This window comes from Ictidomys tridecemlineatus, chromosome 3, assembly GCF_052094955.1.
Source record: "Ictidomys tridecemlineatus isolate mIctTri1 chromosome 3, mIctTri1.hap1, whole genome shotgun sequence".
Taxonomy (NCBI): domain Eukaryota; kingdom Metazoa; phylum Chordata; class Mammalia; order Rodentia; family Sciuridae; genus Ictidomys; species Ictidomys tridecemlineatus.
The window spans coordinates 115733683-115750222 of record NC_135479.1 but is presented as its reverse complement, the minus strand read 5'-3'; the positions used below and the strand labels follow the sequence as shown (position 1 = coordinate 115750222).

General features: G+C 35.6%; 1 protein-coding gene across 3 annotated transcripts; it reads left to right on the top strand.

Annotated features, from left to right (window-relative positions):
• The first annotated feature begins 798 nt into the window (after window positions 1-798).
• On the top strand, window positions 799-16005 carry Eif5a2 (eukaryotic translation initiation factor 5A2). 3 transcript variants are annotated; one of them, XM_005332478.5, is made up of 5 exons: window positions 799-946; window positions 1653-1852; window positions 2399-2503; window positions 10767-10898; window positions 11209-16005. In XM_005332478.5, the coding sequence occupies exons 2-5, from the start codon at window positions 1688-1690 to the stop codon at window positions 11266-11268; spliced, it is 462 nt and encodes a 153-aa protein (XP_005332535.1). In that variant the 5' UTR covers window positions 799-946; window positions 1653-1687; the 3' UTR covers window positions 11269-16005. The 3 variants fall into 3 exon arrangements, with proteins under 3 accessions (XP_005332535.1, XP_021586831.1, XP_040126016.1); XM_021731156.3 differs by having other exon boundaries at window positions 815-1000; XM_040270082.2 differs by lacking the exon at window positions 799-946 and adding an exon at window positions 1346-1528.
• The last annotated feature ends 535 nt before the right edge of the window (window positions 16006-16540 follow it).

Genomic DNA, 16540 nt, shown 5'->3' with positions numbered 1-16540 from the left:
TATCTCTTAAGAAACTTTCTTCAATCCTATTCAAGTTTACCGGCTCCATGTTGATTTTGAAAACAATCCAATGGTTCGACGGTAATATGAATAAAACCCAAACTCTAGGGAATGTTAACGCCAGAAGGAAAGAAGGCCGCTGCCTTCCTCAACTCCATTAACAGTCACGGGTATTAGGACATTTCAATGCTGCTGTACCTCGCAGGTGCTTTCTGAGTTCCCACCCGCTGGATGACTGCTGACTCTGGCGGGGTACCCAATAGCAGTGGCCAACAAAATCTCACCAAGGGATGGCTGGTGTTCCACGCGGAACCCACAACAAGGAGCACAATAATAAATTACTGCACTTGGGCTTCTCTTGGAGGAGCAAGCATGGGTTCCAACTCCAAGGAGGCCAGAAAACTCAACCAGAAGCTCGAACCCAAAGTTCCCTCCACAGCCACGAGGGACACTCAGAGAATTCACGTGCCTCGCGAGTTCTGAAGACCATCACGTGACAAAAGCCACGCACCTGAAAGCAGGGGCAACCCGGCTCATGGCTAGGTTCCCGTTAATGTCGACTGAAACCCGATCTAAAGTTGGAGGGATCAACCAGCCTCGCCAGCGAGTTACAGTCAGCAACCACACTCCCCAAAGCGCTTTCCACGCCGGAAGTGCACTAATCCGCAGCACGTGGGGTTGCCAGGGCGCTCTTCACGTGACTGGGAGGGGCCTCGGGAACCTGGTAGCCAATGGTATCCCTGAGGGGCGGTGCCTATGACGCGCCGGGGCCTATCCCGGAAGTGGGACTGAGGTGGGGGCGGGAAAGGGCGGGGAGGCCGGGGTGTGGAAAGTGTGGCGGCCCCGCCCCGTCTCTTGGAACTGCTGCGGCCGCCACCGCCGCCGCCGCAGCTGCAGGGAACCGGCGCGGGTACGCAGACGATAGGCGTTCTGTGCCCGCTGAAAGGTGAAGACCTGGGGAAGATCTGGTGGAGCTGGAACTGGAGCAAGCAGGGTTGGGGTATATGGCCAGAGATGAGTCCTTACTCGGGAAGGGGGAAAGATGGATGGGAGAAGGGAGAAGAGCGCGCGTCCCGCCGGAGCTCAGGCCCTTGCGGAGCCCGGCCGAGCCCGGCCAGGGATGCCAGCAGAATAGGGGGCGCCTGAACAGTCGGGGCGGCGGCGCTGCGGGTAGAGGGCGGAGTTTGCGCCCGTTGCCCGAGGTCCAGGTGCTGCCGGCCAGCTCCTTTTATTCCCTCATCATTAGCGGGGACGTGCGGCCTGGGCCCGGTCCCCGGTGTGGGATCTGAGCGGTGACAGAGGGCCAAGCAGCGCCGCGCAGGACGGTCGCGGGGCTGTTTATGCTGGGGGGTGGGGGTGGGTGTAACTGGGGAACGGGACCTACTTCCCCCAGCACAGCGCGGGTGAGCGCGGGAGACCAGTATGTCCCACCCCCCTTAAGTTCTTCTGAAGCTGCCTTCCCCACGTCCTCACCAATGGCTGGAAAAGTTTGTAGAGGCCGAAATCAGAAAGTGCCCATTAGATTTGAGTGGGTATCTTATAAATGCTGAAATAACGGACCCAAAATGCTTGACATCTAACCTACCCGAAATGAAACATTTCCCTGCCTGCATGCCGGTTGTTAAAAAATGCACTCCAACTTTTTTGCGTAGGTTCCTCGGAAAAACTAGCATTTCCCCAGCCCACCATGGCCGACGAAATTGATTTCACTACCGGAGATGCTGGGGCTTCCAGCACTTATCCTATGCAGTGCTCGGCCCTGCGCAAAAACGGCTTTGTGGTGCTCAAAGGACGACCATGCAAAATAGTGGAGATGTCAACTTCCAAAACTGGAAAGCACGGTCATGCCAAGGTAAGTGCCCTTCCAAGTCATTCTTTGGCTTCTGCATTGAGATTTTGATCATTTATATTCCATTACAGATAATGAGTATCTATACTTAAAATTTTGTAGTAAAGACATTTTTTTCCTTTCCTCAGTTGATCAGCTATTGCTTTGAATGCTTAAAGATAGTATTCCCTTCCTGGGCCCTTATAATGTTTCATTAACTGGGAACTGAAACTTTCCTGAATCCTGGTGACCTCGAAGATCTATTCAGTTTACAGTTGAGAAAACCTTTACTAACAGTTCTAAGAAACCTATTTTCAGTCTTATATATTCTTATAATTGAACTATGGGATTATAAATTATATTGAGTCTTGACATTTTATGATTCCGTTTGATTGTTCACTGCATTTCAATTCTATGGCCACTACATTTTTTTAAGAAAGTAAAATTAGATGACCTTGGAAGGAGGAGAAAGAATCTGTCATAATCAGCATTGGTATTGTGTGCTCTTGGGTATGTACTGAGTGATATACTTGGCAGAGATTAAGCAGGTTTCCTGTTCTCCTCTATTAGGTACACCTTGTTGGAATTGATATTTTCACAGGCAAAAAATATGAAGATATTTGCCCTTCTACTCATAACATGGATGTTCCAAATATTAAGAGAAATGATTATCAAGTAAGTACTAATTTCCTTTAGAATGTTGATTTTTAAAAGTAAAAATATTTTCTTCTAGCAGTAGTAATCTGACAAAACCAAACAGTAATTTTGAAGGTTTTCTTAATCAATTTTTAGGCACCACCTGTCTTATGAATTGGAGAAACAGATAGTGAGGTTCCCCCCCCCCCTAGCATTCCTGTATTTTTAAAAAGTTGAGCACATCTCAGACCAAGTGACTGCATATTTTGACTAAGTCCAGTATTTGGTAAAATTACTTGTTCTCTATTGTAAAATATATCAAATTTAGATAACTCCCTCCTGAGTGTAGTACATGCTCACTGGATATGGTAAAGAAAATATAAAAGCTGTGTAATTGGTTTATTTATATACATTGGTGATGCTATGACCTTTTCTCAAATTAATAGATTTTAATTCCAATTATACTTTTAGATAGGTTGTGTTTAATAATAACATTTTGTTGTTCAACATATTGATGGTAACCAAATAATTAATATCATAGAATGTGGAAGCTCAGATTAATCATAAATAATGCTCTACTTGGAAGTATTCAATTTCTATATCAAGCATATCATATCAGAACTTCACCATATCAAACTCTTTTCTGTTAATTTTATATAGTGAGAAATATAAGAGTGGCATTTGTATTATTAAACTTAGACTGAATCCTTTCTTTTTTTATAGTTATTTTTTTTTCTTTTTTTTTATTATTAGTTGTTCAAAACATTACAAAGCTCTTGACATATCATATTTCATACATTTGAATTCAAGCAGATTATGAACTCCCATAGACTGAATCCTTTCTATACCTTTCATTGTATATATAAATTTTAAAAGAATATTGCTATCATCTGTATTTACCCAATGATTTTCTTTTATTCCATCAATATGCAAACATAGTTTTATGTAGTTTTAGTGTAGTAACAGTTATATATTTTTACTTTACTTTCTAGGTTGCTTTGGAGTCATTGTAAAAACTTGAATTGTCTTAATGTTAACAGAAAGTTAGGCTTGTTTTTTTGTTTTGTTTTTCGGGGGGTGGATTTTGAGTCAAATAGATCTGGGTTTGGATCTAGTTTGGCCTCTTTCTAATTATATGGATTTTGGACAAGTTATGCAACCCCTCTGAACATTAGTCTCCCAGTCTACAAAACAAGAATGATGTGAGGATTAAATGATTAAACGTACCCCATGAGTAGATGAGAACAAAGAAGCAGTTCTGTTTGGCTCCCCTTTCCTATATAAAAACTCTACTTAATAATGTCATTACTGTTGGAACACTGAATTTAAATGTGGTACATAATTGCTCAATAAAAAATCATCAAGTGTGTGTATTTATTGTGTCAGTGGAGAGAGGTAACAGCAGAATAAGAAGAATAAGGCTTATCGTATAATTTTCTTTTGCCCTAAGTGTGAATACTTTGAATATTCAGTATGCATTATATTCAATAATATTCATTCAGCATCAAAACCTCATACCTGTTGCATGTGTCAGAAAGATAGTATCAGTAGTTCACATAATTACTATTTTGATCAAGTTATCCAGTCATTGATTGGAGTTCACAATTTAACAGAGGAAAATTTCAATCTGGATTTTATTTTGATGTATAATGAGGCCCTGACTGGGGTTCAGCAGATGAACTGAAGTGAGGCCTTGGGTGTAAAAGTTTAAATAAAGACAAGTCAAAGGGGCAAAGGGCAAAGGGGGAAAAATCAGTAACTTTTTCACTTAAAATTTTGATATTTGGGGGCTGTGGCTGTGGCTCAGTGGTGGAGCACGTGCCTCGAACATGTGAGGCACTGGGTTTGAGCCTCAGCAGCACATAAAAAAGAAATAAAGATATTGTGTCCATCTGCAACTAAAAAAATTTAAAAATTTTTTTTTATATTTTGTTCATCATGTCACTTTTGCATTCTAATTTTTTTTAAGTACTGTACTAAAATATTTGATCACTGAGGGTTTATTTTTTTAGGGGGGTGATTTCTTAATTTTGCAGCCAAGACAAGTGTTTCATTCCAACTTAATTCCAGCCATTAGTATATAATTATGTGGGAGAATGGATTAAAGGTTGATAAAAGCTAGATAGTTTGGGTATAGATTCCTACTTTGGCACTTTTTGGCTGTGTGACCTTGGCTGGCAAGTTACTTAACCTCTTGTCTCCATTTCTTTACATATAAAATGGGGTATGAATAATAAACTTCTCATGGAATCATTTTAAGGCTTCATTAGTTAATAGGACATTGCATGGCATAGTAAATACTCAGTGCCCACATCTTCTCATTATCCAGCCAATATGGGACACTTATTTCTGTCCTTTTAAAAAAGTTCTGTGCTTACAGTTTTATTTATTGTGCTACAGAGAAAGTCACTTATTGTGCTACAGAGAAATTCCTACTTTTTTTTTTATCATTTGGCTATGTTTAGTCCTTTATATTTCCTGAATTCAGTATTTTGAATGTCAATTTGATAGCCAGCCAAAGTGAAATATGTATATCTGATCATTATAAGAATTTTTAAAAAATATTTATTTTTTAGGTGTAGATGGACACAACACAATGCCTTTATTTCTATATGGTATTGAGGTTCGAACCTGGGTCCTGCCCGTGCAAGGCGAGCGCTCTACCACTGAGCCACAATCCCAGCTCTGATCATTATAATAATTAAAAATAAATATTTAGGGGCTGGAGTTGTGACTCAGCAGTAGAGTACTCGCCTGGCACTTGTGGGGCCTTGGGTTTGATCCTTAGCACCACATTATAAATCAATCAATCAATAAATAAATAAAATAAAGGTATTGTGTCCAACTATAACTGAAAAATACATTTTTTAAAAAAGTAAATGTTTAAGAAAAGAAACATTTGTAATTTTAACTTTGTATATTTTTTATGTAAGTTCAGAATGAAAGAAATATTATCTCCTCAATTCCAAAATCAGCTTGGATTAGATTGATAACTTCCATTACTTCTCCCAGAAGTAGTTATGGCCATTTGGAGCTCAGTGATGGTGTAAAATACAAATACATTCAGATGCCTTTGGAAATCTCTAAATTGATAAATCTAGAAATGCTCTTTCAGACTTCATGACTCCCCTGGGTTTTTGGTGGGGAGGCGGGTACTGGGAATTGAACTCAAGAGCTGAGCCACATTCCCAGCCCTATTTTGTATTTTATTTGGAGACAGGGTCTAACTGAGTTGATTAGTGCTTCACTATTGCAGAGGCTGACTATGAACTTGCAATCTTCCTACCTCAGCCTCCTGAGCTGCTGGGATTACAGGTGTGCGCCACCATGTCTGGCTCTTGAATGTTTTTTAGAAAGTTCTGTGATGCTATGCATCCCACCCAAATTAAATGCTTTATGTATATTCACAGAAGTTTTATGTCATTCAAAGATTATTTTCCAGAAAGAAAACAAGTACAGAACACATAAAGTATATATTATAGACTTTTGGATTATTGGTAAATTGCCAAAATGATGACTATTAAGTCCAAATAATAAATGATTTATCTTTTGAATGTTGAAATATGTGAGTTGAATTTTTTTGTTGCAACTTAAAACACTAATGACAATAATGATGCTATGAATTTCCCTGAACTTAAAATCTTTTTATAATTTTAACATGCTCTGTGGAATCCTTGTGTTCCCTCATTGAAGCCAGTCTTTCTTTGGGAATAGAACACCTCAAAGCCAGTAGAATCCAGTTTGAAAAGACAAGAAGCAAATAATTTGCTACAGTATCATTAAGGGTAATAGTGAGAAGAACTACCCTCTTTGGTTTTTAGACTTGTGTATTCTACTTTTGGGAAAAATAACTCCATATATGTTGTAACCTACTACAAAACTGCCCTAGACCCACAAAGTATTACCCAGCTGATGATGTACATGAATCTTCAGTAGGTCAAAGCACATAGTTTTGGAATGATGGAGTTCATGAACCAGTGAATTCTTTGGGTATCTTCTCATTGTCTCATTTTGCCTGTAAAATGAGATTTTTTAGTTGGAATTTATGTCATGTGAAATATTATGACAAGAATGAGGCATGTGGTAAATCCAGATGGGATTTTAGCAGGAGCACTACATGTAGGAAAGGCAAACCCATAAGAGTCTATTGCAGTAAGTCAAATCACTGCCTCTTCCATGAAAGAAGGGATACAGTGTTATCAGATAGATAGCTGTTCCCTCTGGGAAATTGTGTCAGGGATCCTGTGCTGGTCTCTTCTGTGAGGTTCTCAGTAGGGGCTATTGTCAGATCGGAGTTAGTGGGAGAACTCCTGTGTCATTGAGCCCATTGAACAAGGACTGAAACAAGGCACCAAAAAGAAACTGAATATCATTCACAGAACCTTCTTTTCTACCTAATTATTTACAACCTATTTTATAGCAGGTGCCCTTTGGTGAGCATTCATGGGATCTGCTCTTATTTTTTATAGAAAGGTCCTTATTATCAGCAGTTTTCCTATCTTGTTCTTTCAGTGTTCTTGACCTTGCAGCCCAGCTCTTAACTCTGGCCCATAATCAGTATAAATCCAACCTCTAGTTCTCTGTTCTCCCACATCTAGTGGCTCTATCCCTCACCACTGCTCAGGGCCACGTCCAAATGGTGCATTATACTATGCATTAACACCTAGAAATTATTAAATTATTTTTGTTTCATGGTCAACTGATTATAGGGAATTTCCCATCAAGCTATTGGGATGAGATGAAAGGGAAGAAGTATCAGTGTGAGATAAGAAGGTGCTTTCTGCATCCAAGCAACTTATACAGCTTGTTTGTTGATCTCATGTATGCTACTTCCTCTTAGTGATGAGTGTTACTATGCATATCCAGCTTCATTTCTTGGGTCAGTTGACGGTGGTGTCATTTGCTTAAGTGATATAATGGTAATGTTCAAGAATTCATTCTCTACCAGGAACCACTAACTGTGAGGAGGAGCTTGAAAGTGCTAGGAAAAAGAAGGAAGAAGTTGAAAGAAATAGGTCTTACCTAAACAAGTCTGTTTTAAAATAGATTGAAAAGCAGAATTCACAAATTAAAGCTAACAAAGCACTTGTAATGATGCTATATCTTCTCCAGCCTTCTGCTGCATACCAATAATACAAATGCAGGCAGAAAAAGTTTCCCTTTAATTCCTCCCTTTCAGTGTTCTTATTTATCCTGGCTATGTCATGGACAGGATCTATAATCACTAATTCTCCCTACACCCTTCCTTTTAGTTCATCCTTTGCTTCTTTAACTTATTGTGCCTCCCAGCATTTAGTGGTGCTAAACATATAGTGCCCTTTATAGAATTCTTATATGCCATGGCATTTTTCCATCTTTTTATTGTGGAAATTTTCAAAATATCAAAATCCTGTATACAGTGCATCATCCAGCTTCAACAATTACAATACATCTTGACAATCTTGTTTCATCTATACCCCACTGTTTTAGTCAGCTTTTTCACTGCTGTGACTAGAGGACCCAACCAGAACAATTGTAGAGGAGGAAAAGTTTATTTGCAGGCTCAGGATTCAGAGGTCTAAGTCCATAGAAGGCTGGTTCCATTCCTTGGGGTTTGAGGTGAGACTGAACATCATGCAGATGTTCAGCAAGCAGCTCACATCATGATCAGAAAGCAGAGTGTCTATACTCTCCAGATACAAAATATATACCCCAAACCACGTCCCAATTCCCACTTCCTCCAGCCACACCCTACCACATCAGTTACCACTCACTCAGTCCCTATCGGGATTAAATCATTGATTTTGGGTTTAGACTCTTTCAACCCAAACATTTCTTCTGTGAAACTTCTTGAATTGTCTCACACATGAGCTTTTGGGAGACACCTCACATTTAAACCATAACACCTACATCTATTTTTTATTCTTATAATTTCTTCCTTTTCATTATTTTGAAGGTAATTTATCTACAAATGATAAAGCAAAAAACATCACACCTAAAAATTATTAATTACTTAGTAGTATCATATATCCCATCAGTGGTGGTTATTGTTTTGTTTTATAGTTTATCTGAGTCAGGACCTAAATTAGGTCCATAAAATGAGATTGGCTTATATATCTGTTAATGCTATTTTAATCTATAGCTTCTCCTCTCATACATGTACTTGAATTCTCTTTCTCCAGTTTTTTGTTGAAGAGACTGGGTCATTTGTTCTGCAGACTTTGTCACAGTCTGGGTTTTGCTAATTGCATTTTCTTGTTTAATGTGTTCCTCTGTCCTTAGTATTTCCTGAAGCTTTGGTAGTAAGATGAAGAGATGTGATCAGATTCAGTTTAGCTTTTTCTTTACTTCCTCTTCCTGCATTTTTAAAGAAGACTACTCTGAAGGTGATAATTCTCTGCAAATTCAAGTTTTTTCAGGACAATTGGCAAATTTGAATATGGATTATATATAAGATAATAGGTTATCAATATTAAATTTCCTGATTTTGAAAAATAAACTTTATGTATTTAGTACTGAAAAGTCAGGATCTGTGAAAATTATTCTCAAGTGATTAAGTAAAATTTTATGTTTTACATATACAAAGAGAAAGTGCACATGTGGATAAATGTTAACCATAGGTGAATCTAGGGTAAGGAAATGGGATTTTATTGCATTCTTTTTGCAACTTTTATGTATATATATATATATATATATATATATATATATATATATATGTATATATATATATATTTTAAATTCTTAATAATTTAAATGATCAAATAATTTATTTTCATTATTTTGTTTTTCTGCAGCTTAGTTTTGTTTTTGAAAACTTGCAATTTTATTTCATATCACAATTTATTTTAATAAGATGTTTAATGTTTATACATTGTTTTACTAGATATTTTGCACTTTTACATTTGAAATGCTTTCTATATTTTACCCCACAGTTTATTTTACAAATTCCTAATTCTTAAAGAATGCCAGTTTATAATTACCAAAATACGAGTATTATTTGGTTCCTCTGTGTCAGTCACTAGTTGCAATAGCAACCTTTAACTTTGAAGTAGTTGAGCTCCACTTTAGCAAATTGCTGAAAGAGCAGAAATGAAAGATCTGCCTTGTAAGCATGTGGTTAATTGTTTAAACATTATCCTTCTTCCCTCAACCTCTTTGTTCTTCACTCCTTTCCAACTACCTCACAAATGTTTGAGTAACTAAGAAGTTAATTAAAAGTGTTAGCTGGGTGCAGTGATGCATTTCTATAATCCCAGTTACTGGGAGACTGAGCAGGGGGATCAAGAGTTTGAGGCCAGCCTGGACAAGTCTGTGAGACCCTGTCTCAAAAGAAAATGTTTTATTGTTGCTCTGTAGGATGGCTTTTTTGATTTTGAGAATTTAGATATATTTGCAAACTCAACCTCTCCCATGATAAGTGGAGTTTCTGTGGAATGTCACTGCAGATTTGGTAAATGGTGTACATGGAGGAGAGCTTAGAAACTTGGTCCATGTGGTATGCCTGGGTTATATCACAGTGGTTAAAGGGAATCAAGGACCACATCTTTGACTCCTTTGGTATGTATTAGCAGCTGGTCTTCTGGATGATTGGTCTTTTATGAAGTCGTTAGATTCTAGGCACACTGATGTGCATATGCTTTTAGAATAAGTGAGTAGGGACTGGCTGTTTCCTCATTTCAGTAATAAAAGAAATTCAATTATAGCAAAACTGTGTTTTTTTAATATTAGGTTAATAACTGGATTTGCTTCATTAATGACAATAAGCTAGTGTTTGTTTTTAATCTGTTATTAGTAGTGAACTAGAGATAAAAAATTGTTAACTTTGGTTGTAGTCTAATTATAATAGAATTTTATTTGTAGTAGTGCAACATTGAAAATAATTTGATTGCCCAGTAATGGAAAAACAGTTAATTAAGTAACAAGCATATCCATGCACTTGTGTAATGGTTAGATAGATTAAGGTAATTCTATATTTTCTAATAGAAATCTAAGGCCTGAAAAACAGCTTGCTGAAAAATACTGATTCCATTTTTTTTTTTTGAAAAGCAACCATATTTGTGTTGTATACTTAAATGTAAATGCTTCAGAATACACTGTAAAAGCAGCCTAAACTGCTGAATAATACAGAGATTGGGCAGGAAGAGTAAAGGAAGGAATGAATTTACTGTATTTTATACTTTGGTGTTTTAGCAGTTTTAAACACCAACAATGTATTAATGTATAACATGTATTTATATAAATTAATGTGGATTGCAGTTTGTGTAACATTACAAAGGAGTGGATATAATCTAATTAGTATAAATTTTATAATTTCTTCTAATAGCTGATATGCATTCAGGATGGTTACCTTTCCCTGCTGACAGAAACTGGTGAAGTTCGTGAGGATCTTAAACTGCCAGAAGGTGAACTAGGCAAAGAAATAGAAGGAAAGTACAATGCAGGTGAAGATGTGCAGGTAAAGACCTAGGAGAAGATTGTGTTTTTTAAACAATTTTATAAAAACTTTGGCCTAAATTATGAAGTGTTTAAATATTTATAGTTCTTTTTTTCCCTATTCCTTGGAGTCTCTTGCAAAACCACAGTCTGAGAAATTCTACTTCAGGAAACTATAAAGAAAGTAGATGATTGGGGAGGGGGGTCGTTACCTCTTTCCAAAGTCCATATACACAAAATATCTGCAAATACATAGTATATGGTAAATTAAATATATCTTGTATATGTATTGCCTTCTGGGTAACTTTTGCCTGCATTTTTTTTCCTTCTAGGTATCTGTCATGTGTGCAATGAGTGAAGAATATGCTGTAGCCATAAAGCCCTGCAAATAAATGGGGACATAAGGCATGAGCAAACCGTTTAGGTCTGGATCAACTGCAGATCTAAAGTTTGGTTCTAAGTTGTCACCAAAGCTATGGCCTTCATAAGCAACCTCATTTTTGTTTTTTTTAACTGTTTTGAAATTGTGCTGGTTCATTTTGCTGGTAGTTGGTAACTTAACCAAAAAAAAAAAAAAATCAAGATATATAATTCTTTCTTTTTTTTAATTTTGTGTCTTTCCTATAACATTCCTGTGGTTTTCAGTATGTGAATCCAAGAAACATAAAGCTTCAGCAAATGTGATTTGTCTGAGCAAATCATTCCTTAATTTTAATAAAATGATAAGTTAAACCAGGGTTTTAAAAGATAATGTAGCATTTGGTGGTATTGAAATACCACATTTAAGTTGAATTGCTTTGCATTAATTTCAAACTAATGTCATAGAATACATAAATTATGGTTTAAAATTGTCAGTTTTAGCCTCTGTGTGGCAAATACATCTTTAAACAAAAATCATGTTATTAAAAAGCGTCAGTTACCTTGGTGGTTGTGTGGAATGATATATATTACCTCGGTCATACCATTCTTTGCCACATTGTTGGTAGACTTACACCTTACATGGTGGTTTTAGTACTTGCTTGTCATTGACAGAGGGACATTGAGCTGTTGGATGAAAATGAGCATGTTAGACTGTAAAGAAGACAAAAAGGACAGTGGCAAAGGAGGTTGGTTAACTCTAGGTTTTGACTTGAGACCTTTGTAATCAGCATAAAAAATAGAAAGTAGCTTTTTAGTTATATTTTTGCTTTTAACTTTTGTCCCCCTTAACCCCCTGGCACTGAAAGGACTGACCTGCTTTACAGGACACTATGCAGTGCTTTTTTTGCAACCATGTTGAATAAATGTTGGCATTTATCAGTAATTACTCCTTTTCAACCACTTTAAAGTATTTTTTTGACCTTAAAATATTACTTAGACTAAAACTGGGAATTCTTAAGTTGAGTTGGAATTCTTAACTTTAAATTGATTTGTTAAATTTATGCATATTTTTTCTAAAGTGAAATGAAAGTCAATCATGGAAGAAATGTTACTTTATTTAAAATTATTATTTAACTTATTTTAAGTATATGTATTTTTTCTGTTTTCTGTCTTAATTCAGAATACCGATGTAAAATATAACTAGGAAAGAATTATATAAGCCAAATTATTTTTTAAAGAAGTGTTTCAGGTGACATAACTGCACTTCCATTTTTTTTAGATCATTCTGTCACACACACACACACACACACACACACACACACACACGCGTATCACACACACGAGTATATGTACTCATTCCAAATTTACTTGTTCCAAAATAAGACATCATTATAGAGTTTATGAAGACCTTTAACTCAATAGTAATGATTATATTGGAGTGGAATCATTTATCTCAGTAATGCCTTGATTCTCTAAGACAAGTTCTGAGATCTCTCCCATCATGCCTTGACCTCAAAGGGCTTTGTTCCTATCATCTAAAGAAAAATATATATGATGATGTAACTGATCTAATCAGTGACTATAAAGAATGTTAGGAACATAAGATCTACAAATTTTAGTTGCTTAATTTGTACACACTTTAAAATCTTGTCTTGGCCTCAGCAAACCCAGTTAGACAAGAAGCAAGATACTTTTAAGAGAAGTACAAGGAAGAGGATTCTAAAGCACAAGAAATATTGAGGTGTTATAGTAATTGATTTTAGTATGACATTAGCTTTTGCCCATCAAAGCACAATTAGGAATTAGGCTAAATTCTTTCCAGTATGCTATTTAAGTATCTACTCCATACTGCTCTAGTTTTTGTAGTTCTATAATCTCTAATGTGTATCTCACTTGCTACTGGTTAACATTACCCACAGGAATTCCAGAAAGTTATTAATCTGTGCTGCTTGCTGGTCATTCATCTGGTCCCTCTTAGCCATACTAGAGTTCTGATTTAGTATTAGTTCTGGATTAGCATGCCCTTGTTCTTCCTAATTTGTCAAATTTCATATAAATATGTTTTCAATTGTGATATAAGTATGTACAAATGATAATAATGCATCTCTATCTCCATACCTTGAATGGCAAAAGTTATTTATGCATAAGTATTGCATTTTAAATACTATATGAAGTGTAAATACTCTAACATAATTATATAGATTTTAAAGATATGGGACTGTTTATTTTCACATAAGTCAATAGATGTTTCTCTAGAACAAAATATTTCATTTAGTAAAGCTTTATAAATTGTATTAAAAGGAAGCAGGGAACATATATTTTTTAACATAGAACAGAAGTGACTTCATTCTTTTTTGACATCAGAGAAATGTTAAAAGTTGATTCCTACTATTTGTTGTACTTTTTTGTAGCACAATGTTAAATATCACAAGTTACCATGTGTAGAATATAAATTGTCATGTTGATAGATAAAACAATGATATACCATTTTTGTCTGTACACATTTCACCAGTTTATAGACAGTATTAACAGGTTTCTTTCTAAGACAACATGTTTTATTTCTACTGTGAAGACTTTGTTACACCTTATTTGCTACAAAGTTGTATACTCTGACAGATTCAAATCATTGCTGCTTTGACTCAGCATTTGCACCATAACATAATTGTGATATTCTTTCTTGCTCCCCTCCAAGGGCTGTCAGTCACTTGAAGAAATTGTTGCTAATGAAGCTCTTGATTCAGTTTCCCTTAATGGTACAAATTTCTGTACTATGCTTTATATTAATTACCAAAACTCCTGCAGCCAGACCATGATATCTTTAACAGGAGATGCTGCAATAAAATGTTTAGGCTATAAAACTTGGGGACACAATTTTTCATTACAGCACAATGTGAGTGTGTACATGTGCACACATAGCTTTGTATGTTTGTTCTTTTTCCAAAGTCTTTCCCACTATTAAAAGTACTGTAGTCTGGTAGTGCCTCAAATGTTGGTAACTTTTAAATTTTAATTTACAACTTTTCCAGAATTTGTTTTTGTACTTTAAGGTTTCTCAATTAGATTGTTTCTAGTTGAGCTGTAATTTGAATGCATTATTCTCAGGGCTGTTTGTGCTTAGAGCTGAAGTTTTATTATTTAAAGCTAACTGCCTGAAAGTATATTGCAAACTATTCCCAAATTGTAACTCTGTACTACATACGTATAAAAAATCCTTAATATCCACATATTTAAACTACATGCTAGGTATTTAAGAAAAATGGAAATATTAGTAGCAGTTTTACTGAAATCTTGCCATATTTTCCATTTTAGAACAGAATTGGGTGGTCTTATCTTAGAGCCCTAATCTTAGAAATATTTGATAGCATTTCTTTGGCATGGACCCCAAAGATGGTTTTAGAGCCAAACATTTATGTAGTGGTTCTCAAACATATTTAAGGATAATAGACTGAAAATTCATAATGCTCTTTTGGGTACCTTAAAATGTTTACATACTGAATTCTATAATATTGACTAGGAATACATTTCCTGTGAGAAAATATGGCTCTTAAGCAGTATAAGAGCAAAAGTATAAGCATATTTCCATAAACAAGTAGGTTGTACTTATAGTTCTGATAGTTTCAAATTCTCCAATATTATCTAGACATATTTCATAGGTTTCAAGCTTATTTTTCCCTGCTAGCATTCAGACAATAGGCAATTTAAGAAAAATTTATAGTGAAAAATCCTAAAATTGAGAAAATTCAATCTATTAACTTTGATCTATTAAATTTTTTCCTCTGAATTGGGTATATGGCATCATTATTTGATTTTAGCAGGGAACATTTGGATTTAGTTTACAGAACACAGATGTTCTGTGGGAACATGGCTTAAAGTCACTTTATAATTTAATCTTTTTCTATTAAATAAACATCTGAACACCAACTTAACTACCAAGTGAGGTCAAGTGCCTGAAAAGTGCTGTATACATCTAATAAACATTTTTTTTCTTTATGTGAAAGATGCATCTTAAAGCAATGCATACCAAGCTTTCACCTGCGAGAAAATACTTTTGCCAAACCTTGTCATTCACCACTAGATCCTTCTCTTTTCAACAGTTTGAAACCTATTTTACCATAAAAAAAGAGATTATCTGATTTATTTGAAGTCCCTAAAACTATTTCCTGTTATTGGTAGAATTAGTTTTATCTTAGTTTAAGAATGCACTTTTTTAAAAATCCTGGACACTAAACTGTATTCAGCAATGTCTGAGCAGCTTGTCAAGTTAGTTGTGATCTTTCTTGAGAAAAATTCTTTATTGTGGTTAATATCTACTATAAGCACTCTTTTGCTTATTATGAATCGTAATGAAAATTGCTAGTTCTATACTAATATAATGAAAATGACTAGTTCTGTAATCAATTTATGTATGTACTTTTGTCCTCCTACCCCTAAACAAAATAGTTGAAATGCATTATCTAATCAGTTGGCACTTTATTAGTAATATATTTTATTTGTTTTAGATATAGAAGAACTGTTGCTTTTACTTGCAGAGACTCAAATGTTTTCGCTAAAACTTTAAAATTGTAAAATATGTAGTATGAATATTATAATTGTGTATTTTACATTTCAAAAATGGGTAAAATCCACTTGTGAAGTCTTTGGCTATACTAAAATATCCTTTAAAATGTAGATGGTAAACATCAGTTATAACATTTTGTTACCTTAAGATATATTTGTCTGTTAACTTTATCAGTTACATTAAATAAAATAAAGTTAATTAACAGCTTGCATTATTTTGTATATGTACATTCAAAAATGTTTTCTTACTAGAAAATTGTATTATATACCAGATTTTGGGCTAAGAATGTTAATTTTTATATTTTAGTTCCAGGTTTAGGCACAATTTTTTTTACGTTCTTATTCTTAAAGTGACCTAAAAACAGTCAACTTGGTTCAGAATTGAACAGGATTGAAGAGAATTGAACAGGTTCAAGAATGTAAAAACACCTTCCCCTCTTCTTCCTATCCCTGTGGACCCTTCCAGAGGCACTTAATGCAAGAGAGGTTAATATTCTTCTCTCTCCTGACCTCCCGGGGTCTGAGGTGTTTCTTCCCTGTTAGCTGGGATTGCTCTTCTCTTTCCACAGTGACATAAGTGGTGTGGTGAGTCCCTGAAGCAATTTTTACCATTCTTTCATCCTCACTGTGTCTACTCCACACCACCTGAATAGATCTATCTTTAGGCGGCTCAGCAGTTTCTTCGTTCTATACACTGAAAAGTTCTAGAATATCTCTCCTGAACTGTGAGCCATGCCAGGGCTACAA